Raw genomic sequence first — 12,126 nt, forward strand, 5'->3', positions numbered from 1 at the left:
ACAGAGCAGTTGAGTTCATCATCCTCCACTCCTCGGTTAATACACTTCGGGTTTAGTGCAGACCTTATTGTCCCATCGGTTTAGCTCATCCAAGTAGTTTCTACATGCCCAGTCATTAAGAACTTCACAAAATATTCCCCACAACTTGAGGTGTTATTTTTTCATGATTGAGGAAAGTTCTAGAAGCATGCTCTGCAAAAAAGAAAAAACCAAAAAAGCACAACTCAAGTGAATGACTGTCTCCATAGTGACACAATAGGGCACATTGCATGTATATGTTATTTAGTGAAGTGTTATCAACAATTGCATCAAACGTAATTTCTGCTGTTTACATATGGATCATTGTGTGTAGCATACATTGCTTATAACCAGCTATCATTTTGAGCTTCTAAGAAAGAGGGACATCAGTAGTGAAAAGCAAGAAAAGGGCATTTTGGTCACAAACAGGGACACTTTGGAGATATGGACAGCTACACTAAAGCTGAATTATCTAGCCATAAACCAGCCTGTTCGTGAACAGATCATTTTGCAAGAATAACAAGAACATTTTGGAAAGCAAAACGTTTATTGCCTTCAACTACGTGGTATCCCCCTGGTTTTGAAATAATAATAATTAAAAAATGGATAGCTTGCAGACTTTAACAATAAGATCGGCCAATACCATACAGGGACTGTATTACCTCCAACGGTAGACTGAAAATTAGCTAGTGAACAAAAAGAAATAATTTTTTATGTTCTTATGTTTTTTGCAGGTTATAGGACAAGTACAAGTAGCCTATTGCTACTTACAAACCATTTTTTCATATCTGGTCATACTGTGCCCATTTCCTATTTGAGACATCTTTGAAGGCACAGTTGAATTTACCCCATTAAACCATATATGTTTGAAAATGAGACACCCCGGGGGTATTTCAAATGTTAGTGTTTTAACTCTTTCCATGCACTAATTCTACTACCAGCCTTTGTCAGAGTTTGTGGTACTGATTTTATGTCTGTTTTTTTTTCTCACACACAATGTCCTGATGAAAGTCTAATAAACAGACTGAAACGTTGATTAGAAAACTGCAGTTTCTTGAATGATTATTTAAAGAAGTCCCTGGAGTGCCAGTAACTATTTTTGGATGTTTTATATAAATATATATATATATATATATATATATTTAATTTTATTTTACTGATCACATAGTGATTAGTGAGCTGGGATCCATTGACCTGCATGGTTGGCTGTCTTGTGAGAGACTGCACATCTCTTTCACATGGCGTTATTAAATGCTCCTAGGAATGACCGAATGGAACCCCTGACTTTTTTTGCGTTGCTGAATGCCTCGATGTTGGGGCACTTCAGCAAAACCGGCTAGGCTTACAAAGAGATTGGGGATTGCCTCCTAAGCACTTTTATCAGCTGCTGGGCACTGCCGGGCATCGAGGATGTTATATAAAGTTAAAACAACAAAAACAAAAAAACAATGTTTTAATTTAAGTCCCGGGCAGGGGACGCCGAGCGGTCGCTCGTGAAGTTTTCAGCAACCGCTTGGCGCCCCTCACTCTCCGTGACTCCGTCGCTGTGCCGGCATTTCATGCTGAGCACCGAAATATGATGTAAAATTCCGGCGCTCAGCTGTGAAGCGTGCACCGAGGCAGAGGGGGAAGACGGACGCCTCCCGCTCCCACTGCAGAACTCAACAAGGTAAGTAAAGATAATGAGAAGTAGGGAGAGGGGGTAGATGGTGAGAAGGGGCAGAGGGGGGGGCAGTGAGAAGGGGCAGAGGAAGGCAGTGAGAAGAGGCAAAGGGGGGAAATGCAGTGAGAAGGGGCAGAGGCAGGAAAGGCAGTGAGAAGGGGTAGAGGGGGGAAGGCAGTGAGAAGGGGCAGAGGTGGCAGATAGTGATAAAGGGGAGAGGGGATAGATAGTGAGAAAGGGGAGTTTTTTTTACTTTTTTGGGGGGGGATGGGGGGGCCAGAAGAGTAGTCCGCACAGGGCGCCAGAACACCTAAGGCCGGCTCTGGTTGTTTGTATGTGCCTAAACCTTCACATGAAAGAGTAAAATGGCCTATAGTCTATGGTTCATTTGCTTAGCATTCTAGAGCATTATTTATAGTCTAAGTGGGACATCACTGTATCCTACATTAGTAACAAAGTAATCTGATATTGTCACAACCCTCAATGCTGTCATTTACTCTTCATAGATGCCACATAGTTAAGCATGTTAATTTCTATTTGGTTTGAGTTATATTATTGTCAGTATTGTCTTAAAGCTGTATGGCAATCCTGCTGTGGAAATTATGCTTCACAAACAAATTGGTGGATCTTGGCTAAGCCCCTTACTGTTATCAAAGCTTTTTTTTAAAACCTCTATGCTTATAAATCAGTTTACATGTATTTCTTAGAAACACCACATTTTTCTTACCACAAATCCTATTCTTCTCTTGTTACCCTACCTACCCTTCCATTTGTTGTTGCTGTTACTGAGCATATTTAATGCCTGGCACTATTTAGTTATAGCGTCATTAAAGTGGGCCTGACAGTAAGTGTGTATAAAAATGAATGAATGGAACATACAACACTGACTATATGTTGTGTTAATGTAATATCTAAAGAACAACTATTTTATGAGAATACATAACTAAGTTTTGTATATGGGATATTTTACATGAAAGCATTTATCTTTTTCCAAGCATTTGTTACATGTCTCATATTTTAGAGAAATTATGTTTTGAATGCTCTCCACCCCACAGCTGTTGTCAAAGTTTAGGCCACACGATACTAAGTTGTGGCATTATCACACATAAAATGACATGTGAAACCAGTATGTGTTTTAATTTATGGTATTCCATAAAATGCCAGTGTTATTCAGTGGCTCTAAACCATGATACAATAAGAAAATAATGTATTCATGGTCTGTCAAACCAAAGAATGCATACTAATTTTAATAGCAAAGTTAGGGAACCTGAACTTTTTTGTGAATAACTTAGATTTTGACTTTTTTGCTGTGATTTATAATCTAGTACTCCTAACCTGCCTTCTTTTAGCAACATTATTATTTCCTCTTATGTACAGCAAGTCATGGGAATTCACAGGAGGACATTACCACGTGTTAGCCTGGAACTACACCAGCAGCCTGTAAAGAGGGTTAGCCTTTGACTGCCTGCCTTTACTTGCCATTGACATTCTGCGACCAGATGGTGGAGGAGGAGTGATGCTTGGACTTTCCTCTCGCCTTCTTGACTCAGAGCCTGAACCATTCCTTGAGTCAGAACTCTCTGGGTCACTGGCCAGCCTGCTCTCGGACAGCCCCCTGGAAGTGGAACTGACTTTCCTGTGGCCACTGTCTGCAGAGTCACTGCGATCCTCAGCAAAGTCCTTGCAACTGCTAACCCTACTGTACTTGCGCAAGGCAGAAGGAAGCTCCATGTGACTGGAATGAAGGCAGGATCTCAGGGGGTGGACTGGACCATGCCGAGTCTGGTCTAAAGACTGCTGGCTCTTTAGGCAGCTCTTGGATCCCAGGCAGTTCCTGTTGTACTGTGATTTCTTATGGGAATCCTCACTGCTGGAGGACAGGTTCCTCTTTTGTACATTGGAGGGGTGTGGTTGATCTCCCATGTGCTGATCAGGGGGACTCCTGTTTAATACCTGTCCGTGGTACTGATCAATGTGGTTACTCATCCTGTGGCATTCTACATACCTTGACTCTTGTTTATTAATCTGTCCACTGTGCTGGTCCATGTTAATATGATCTCCACTCCTCCTATGCTTGTCGGGGACCATGATTTTTCCATACTGGGTTTGGTCATTGATCATCTGCACTTCCTTAAAGCTCTGTGTAGGTGGCAGATAAGCTGGCAGCCCAACTGAGTCCATTTGCTTGTCAGGTAGCAGCTTGTAGCCACTTGAAGACATAGGGATCATCTTGTTTGGTGAAGAATTACTCATGATGCAAACCTGTTGCACTGAGTTTTTCTTTGACTTGCAAATGCTTATTTCATCCTCTGTCCCATCAGACATGTGCTTCTTGTATAACCCCTTTCTTAACTTTTTGATTCCCAAATGGAATATTTCTAAGATATTTAGGAACAGAGATACCGCTGCTATACTGTGCATAAAAACCATAAAAATAGTCTTCTCTGTTGGCCTGGACACAAAACAGTCCACCGTGTTCGGACATGGCAAACGTGCACACTTATACAGGGGATCCAGTTGAAATCCATACAATAGATATTGGCCTATCATAAAGCCAACTTCCACCACAGATCTGGTTAAGATATGCAGAACATATGTCCGTAACAGTGAGCCCCTTAGAGGTGCCTTGTTTACTTTTTTTTGTTCCTCTAACTTTCGGAGTTCTCTTTCCAGTCTCCTATGTTCATCAATCAGAGTGTCTAGCTCCTCCAGCTCTGCCTTGATTTGTGCTCGCTTCTTCTGTCTCTCCTTTTCCAATGCTCTTAGTCTGTAAAGAGCATGTCCCATGTAGACTAGAGACGGAGAGGACACAAATATTATCTGTAACACCCAGTACCGTATAAGTGAGATGGGGAACGCTTGATCATAGCACACATTCCTGCAGCCTGGCTGTTCTGTGTTGCATATAAAGTCATCCTGTTCATCATCCCACACATCTTCAGCTGCCACTCCAAGAACAAGCATCCGGAATATAAAGAGAATGGTGAGCCAGATCTTACCAACAATGGTGGAGTGAATGTGAACTTCTTCTAGAATACTGCCCAGCAAATTCCAGTCCCCCATCTTCAAACTATCATTTCTGCAACACATGACATCAAATAGATACCAGTACCCACATTAACAAGAATAATCTTTACAGTGAGAGCAGGGTAATATTGTGAAACACTTCTTTGTATTATTATTGACACGTGTAGCACCAACAGATTATATATTTGAACAAAAGAGAGGGGTTCTAATTTGTGATATAATGCTAAAAATCTCTGCATACATAAAATATAAAATGTTCAAAATGAATAGCTGCATTTCTAGATTGTACTTTAAATTTAAGTAATTTAGGTGTACTCACCTTTGCAGAGAAAAGCTCAGCCCTTTGTCAATGGCTCATTGTTGATGAATGCTGAAGCTGGTAGAAATGTTAGCAGAAAGTCTTGGTGAATAAAAGCAGACCATTATTCATAGTTCTGGGAAACTGCTATTGATGAAGCAAAACATAAACCTAATTGATTGTGCAGTCACAGTGAATAGCCTCCAGCTATCATTTGTTGGAATCACTGAGGTCGGAGTCTCTCACCCAGACCATCAGTTCCCTTGCAGTGCTTGTCCATAGTTACTTTTATGTAACTTTTAGGTACAATCTCAGCTAATATAACAATACCCTTCTGTCCAAGTATATTTGATGAAACACAGGAATCCCACTTTACAGGGACAGGCAATATTTAGATAGAAATCTTTGATTTTCCACTTGATGCCTTCCTGTACGTGTCAGCAGTAAGTAATCAATCGGACATGTCCGATTTCATGCTTGTTCGCACCATGTGTTATGTAGAGCAGTGTGGGTTGGAGGCAGGAGTGTTTAGTCCATATGGTTTCCTTTTTATATGCAGTTTTAATTATAGATGAATTATTTATAGACATACAGACTATAGAATAGAGTATATTTTATCATTAACACAGATTGCCTCCAGCATGTTCATGATGAAACAGAGATTTCCTATACAATGTCATTATGAGAACTGGTAAACATATTTTGCATCTAATTATACCATATATTGGTTTGAAAGAAAAGTCAACATGACTGGTTTTATAAATCTACTTGAATGTGTCCTCAAGCATAAAGTTTTATATGGGTGCCTCTTCCTCTTTTCCTAGCGTGAATTACTTGCAGTAAACGCATTGTTTGCTACAGCAGGATATCAGACACTATTGGGACCGCAAAATACTCAATAGGATGCAAGCCGAACTTGACATCATTATGACACTAGGATCATCATAATTATCTGGTACTGGTGATCATTTTCATACCAAATACACCTCTATCAGTTGGCAAAAGGAAACTTTAACATCACTCCTGTTTTGACTATATGGTCATGCCTGCATGGCATGGCAGGACATTGCAGAAATAGTGATGTCATATATGATGGGGTTCAAAGTTATGTACGCATCATATTGTGGACAATAATTTTACCCTGTGTCCATTGATACAATGTTTCCACCCCCCCAGGAAAATGTAGCCATGATGTCTGGCCCTTCACCCTTCCACAGGTAACATATTCCTGCATGTGTAATGACGTTTTATATTAGGCTTTGGCACCAAAGGGAAAGATGTGAACAAATGTTAATAACTGAGCCATACAGTCAAATCTCTTAACTCATTCTGTGCCAAGCACAAGTTAACTCATACAGTGGTATGACAAAGCCCTGTTTAATACCTGCATCGCCGCATTTTCGCCGCGATCTGCGGCTTTGCAGGATCCACGATCGGCAATCACTTCCTAAGCAATCTTGTGATTGCTCCAAATAGCAACCACAAGGGCCATCAGTGAATGGCATTGCTGCCATTCACAAGATGGCGGTGCCAACTGTCACAATTCAAAGTTCACAGAGGGTCTATCCAGACCCTCTTGAAAACTCTCGATCTCCCCCTGCAGGGTGAATGCAAGTGCTGCATTCAACCATGCAGGTCAATGGAGCCCAGCTTTCTAATCACAATGTGATTAGTAAAATAAAATAAAAAAAAAATAATAAAAAAAATAAAATAAACATTTTTAGCGCTATATCTTCACAAAACTTGTCGCATGGAAAGAGTTAAAATACCGTATTTGCTCGATTATAAGACGACCCTGATTATAAGACGACCCCCCAAAATCTGAATATTAACTTAGGAAAAAAAGAAAAAGCCTGAATATAAGACGACCCTAAAGGAAAAAAGTTTTACCAGTAAATGTTAATTCATGTAAACTATTTTTTTTAATAAAAGCTATGATTGAGAAAAATATTTTTTTTGTTTTTATTTCTTGTATTTTCCAACCTGTCCCCCAGTTACGCACATCTGCCCCCAGGCTTGCCACTCCAATATGGCACTGTGGCCCATGATATGCCTTTTAACCCTCTATATGCCACTGTGCCCCATGGTATGCCTTTTGACCCCCTATGTGCCACTCTGCCTCCAGAAATGCCTTATACCCCTATATGCCACTCTGCCTCCAGAAATGCCTTATACCCCTATATCCCATTCTGGCATTTAGGGGGTTAAAATGCATATTATGGGGCAGAGTGGCATATAGGGAGGTATAAGGCATTTCAGGAGGCAGAGTGGCATTAAGGGAGTTAAAAGGCATTGTATAGAGCACTCTGCCTCCAGAAATGCCTTATACCCCTATATGCCACTCTGGCATTTAGGGGGTTAAAATGCATATTATGGGGCAGAGTGGCATATAGGTGTATAAGGCATTTCAGGAGGCAGAGTGCTCTATTAAATGCCCCCTTAACGCCACTCCAGAAATGCCCTATGCCCCCATTTAACACACACACACACACACACACACACACACCCTATACCCCCATTTAACTAACACACACACACACACACACTCTCCCCTCCCCTCCCCTCTCAGCCCTCTCTTACCGGTGCTTCCAGCCGGGGCAGCGGGTTGACGTCGCCTTCTGCTGCAGCCGGAAGGAGGTGGAGTTGGCAGCGGGGGTTTGTATCCGTCCGTCGCGTATACTTTCCCCGGCTGTCAGAGATCAGAGTTCCCCGCACCGGTGCGGGGAACTCTGATCTCTGACAGTCGGGGAAGGTTTGCGCGACGGACGCAGACAACCCCCGCTGCTAGCCACACCTCCTTCCGGCTGCAGCGGACGTTGTCTACGCGGATCGCGTAGACGTCAACCCGCTGCCCCGGCAATACAGCAGGAAGCACCGGTAAGTGTGTGTATGATGGGGGGGGGGGTGAGACAGGAGGATCCAGGTCCCCTGCAGCGGTGCGGGGGATCTGGATCTTAGTCTCCTAATCAGACTCTATTTGAGGTCTGATTAGAAGACGACCCCGATTAGAAGACGAGGGGTATTTTTCAGAGCATTTGCTCTGAAAAAAACCTCGTCTTATAATCGAGCAAATACGGTATTGTCATTTTAAAAGCCCATGGGATGCCTAGTTTAAAAACATTTATGATTTGATGGGGTAAATCGAATTGGCCGGCTTCAAAGATGTCCCAAATATGGGACATGGGCACAGACTGACCAGATGTCCAAATGCCAAAAAATGCACACCTCACAAAGGTGGCCTTTTACCTCCCAAATAACCCAACAAACCCATGCATGGGGGGTATCGCTGTACTCAGGAGATGTAACTGAACACATATAGGGGTCTTGTTTGACAGTGACATATACCAGGAGCTGTAAAGTTTGGCAAAGGCTGATAGAATCAGTCCGTGGAAAGGGTTAAAATACCAGCATTTGAAATACCCTGGGGTGTCTGGTTTTCAAAAATATATGGTTTGATGGGGTAAATTGCATTGGCCGGATTCAAAGATACCCGAAATAGCACATGAGGCAGAGTGACCAGATTTCGGGGAAAAAATGGTTTTGAAATAGCAAAACGCTACTTTGCCCAATTATTGCCCAATAACTTGCAGAAAAAAGCAAAAAAAAACATAAAAACATTGGGTATTTCTAAACTTAGGACAAATAGTAGAATCTATTTAGCAGGTTTTTTTCATTAGTTTTTGCAGATGAGTAAAAGAATTTTCAAATAAAAGTGAGAAAAAGTCATTTTTTTTAACAAAAAAATCACCATATTTTCAAATGTTTTTATAGTAAATTATATTATTAAAATAATTATATCTAATGCACAAAATGAGAAAAAACTAAATTACAGCTAAACAGGAACACTCAAAAATGTTATCTGCAAAATGGGACAAAGGCTCTTATAAGATGAAAAGATAACATGTATGAACCGCATGAGGCTTACGGCCCACCGCAATAAAAACACATAAGGATGTTCTTTGTGTGTCAATGGAAATAGCAAATTAATTAAATAACAATTTTGTAGGATGTGTCACCGATATGAAAAACACAATAATTAGGATCATGGTGCTGTTCCCATTACTGACCGATCCCCCTATTTATTACCCCTGACCAAACACCTTACAGAATTTGAATTTGCACCGGTTTCAGTAAAAATAGAAGCACATTTCTTCAACCAATGTCTGCTGGACCTTCTTCCATCGTTGCTACTTATTACTGCCTGCCCCCAGCAGGGGATGCCTGGGGGGCAAGTCTAGTCAAGTAGCCCGTTGCACCACCAAATCGGCCCACCATCCATACCCATCTTTTCCTGATTTTCTAACGCATATTGATGTCATTTGATGGGATTGGGAATACTTCAGTACACTAAAAAATAAGTCATCATACATGGGATGCCTAAAGCCACAATTTAGTGCCACTAAATCCTTTTTTAATGAAAGATGCAGATTGAAATAGAGTAAATAACATGAAACCTTTACTTTTCCTCTCACTGATTTCAGGGACTAGAATGTTTTGTCCAGTGAAGTGACTACAAGTTCGAGACATAGTTCAATTTATTCTTACAGAAAGTAAAGTGCCAGGAAACAGATGACTAAATACACACACCCACCAGCATGGGTGTAGGAACTAGACTTGCGCATTCGTCTTCGGGCGAACATGAAAACGAGCACGAAGAGGCCGTTTTTTTGTTCGTTCCGAAGGAACGTAGAACAGAATACAGTGCCGGGAAACCGTAGGCGAAGACGAAGACTCACAACCACGAAGAATCGAAGATCGTCTTCGTTTTTGCCGCGCAGCCGCCAAAATTTCAAACAGGAGTGAGCTGATCCTCGTCTGTCCAATCAGCTCACTCTTGTGACGTCACACTAAGGGTCTCGTCCAATGCCTGTGCTGCTGTTTTTTTAATTCTGAAACCTCATTTATAAGACCAGAGCTTGCCTGAGAGATCCATTAATTTTTCGCTGTGACTGCTTTGGCAACACAGCTGTGCTGCATCCGAGCATTACAGAGAGATTGTTCTGTTCTGTGTGAGACTGGTAAGCCTCAGCCTGCCATTTCTCACAGTGTACTGTGTTCAATGAGTTCTACTGAATTAATATTTAATAATAATAATTTTATTAATTTAATCATTTTTTAATTTAATTTGTCTGTCATCAACTGTGTAGTGCTGTTGAGTTGACAGTGAACCCAGTGCCTCACTGGCACTGGGGTGCCCTTTCCCTGGGCTGGCACTAGTGCCTACTGCCTGTCCTGCTTAAATAAATTAAATAATAGAATTTATAAATAATTTAATAGAATATATTATTAATAATTGAATACATATAAAATTATATATATATTTGTCAGTTATATATACTATAGTTAGTATAGTAATAGAATAGTATACTAGTGTAGAGTATACTGTAGACATTCAAGACATCTACTAGTGTCTAATCTAAAATCATTCAGTAATATCAATAATTCTATAATTCTTATCTTAATAGTTAATTAAATTATCTATAAATAAAATTAATAATTAATTACTACTAGCTTATAGTTCAGCTAATCTTATTAGTACTGGTGCTGCAGCTCTTTAGTTTGTGCTTTGTTTTAGCAACAGCAGGAGACCAAGTAAATTTTTCTTAATTAATAATATTTAATTTTATTTCATGTGTTTTGCTCACCTCAGTCCATCAGTGAAGTGAACGTGTTGTGCTAGTGAGTGCAGCCGCATAAGTGCTGTGTGTTTCAGCAAGCAGTGAAGCTATCTGTTTTGCTGTGACATTTTATTTTATTTCTAATTTCTTTTCAAGAAAAATTGACTGTGTGACGACAACAACTATACTAAGCAAAGCTTCAAGCTACTAGCTGTAGTACTAAAATAATTCTAATCTTTAATCTTAATCTATAATATATTATATAATATAATATAAATTCTAATTCATAATCTATAATATAAGTAATTCTAAATTCTAATTCATAATCTATATTCTTCTATCTATAATCCATAATATAAGTAATTCTTCTAATATTTATTATATAACTATAATATAATAAATTCTAATTCATAATCTATAATATATATAAGTAATTCTTTCTAATTCATAATCTATATTCTATCTATAATCCATAACATAAGTAATTCTAATCTATTAATAATATAATATTATATATAACTTAACCTCACTTTAGCTTAGTGGGCTTGAGAGCGTCTGCCTAGAGTTTGACTAGAATACTAAGAAATATAGCTTTAGGTTTAACATAGTAGTAGGATAGGCTCTTAGGCCCGTGTAAATTCAAAGTTTTTAATTTTTTTATCCCCCTTTTTTTTTAAAGTTTATTTTTTTTTTTTTTTGTCAATTCACCGTTTATTCAAACAGTAAGCAGAAAAAGGTTTGAACAGTGATATACACAGTGCAAAGATACAATGAAAGTACAAAACCGGCTTTCAAAGGCATCAATAAAAAGCGGTAGTACAGGCATCGGTGGAAAACAAAAGGGCAGCAGCGACACAAAAAACGAGGTAAACGAAATGTAATATCATCCGAATACATCGTGCATATCATCAGCTGTGCGGGGCAAACGGTATTCAACGAGGACACAAAAAGCGTCAAGGAACCAAAAAGACGCTTCGGACGATAATAGGAACCAAGAAAGAATGCTCCGCAGGGAGTACATGTGCAGTGTACATAATAACAATAAGAAACTAAAAATAAAGAAAATAAAAATATATATAGTCATACCATGCCATCAAAATCGTGTAAATGTGTATGTGTGAGAGATTGAGAGAGAATAATGTACCACGTATCAGGGGTATCCAAATAGCGTACCAGAGCACCACAAATGGGTGGAGATATTTATGAGGAGGCACAATGAGGGCCAAAAATAGTGCGAAAATCAGGCGACGAAACAAACGAATGCCACCAGAACCACTTAAGGTCATTCTGATGGCCCTTACCCCTAGCGGACCAAATGAGATCCTCCATTTGAGCCACAAACATAACTTTTTTAAGCCATGCCTGTAACAGAGGTGGATTGGGAGACTTCCAAAACCGCGGCACAATTGACTTAGCGGTGTTAAGTAAATGTATTGTCAACGAGCGTTTATACGCGGTGTGGGGAAGGGGGTTTAAGTGCAGTAGCACGGAAGCTGGGACGC

At 40.0% G+C, this 12,126-nt stretch overlaps 1 protein-coding gene across 1 annotated transcript; it reads right to left on the bottom strand.

The window, feature by feature from the left end:
* Positions 1-3,106: 3,106 nt before the first annotated feature.
* LOC149278763 (gap junction alpha-10 protein-like) lies at positions 3,107-4,744 on the bottom strand. Its single transcript, XM_089501759.1, has one exon. The coding sequence runs from the start codon at positions 4,742-4,744 to the stop codon at positions 3,107-3,109; it is 1,638 nt and encodes a 545-aa protein (XP_089357885.1).
* Positions 4,745-12,126: the final 7,382 nt, after the last annotated feature.

This window comes from Sceloporus occidentalis, unplaced genomic scaffold (genome assembly GCF_023333645.1).
Source record: "Sceloporus occidentalis isolate IW3139 unplaced genomic scaffold, rSceOcc1.0.p SCAF_181, whole genome shotgun sequence".
NCBI classification, from domain to species: Eukaryota; Metazoa; Chordata; class Lepidosauria; order Squamata; family Phrynosomatidae; genus Sceloporus; species Sceloporus occidentalis.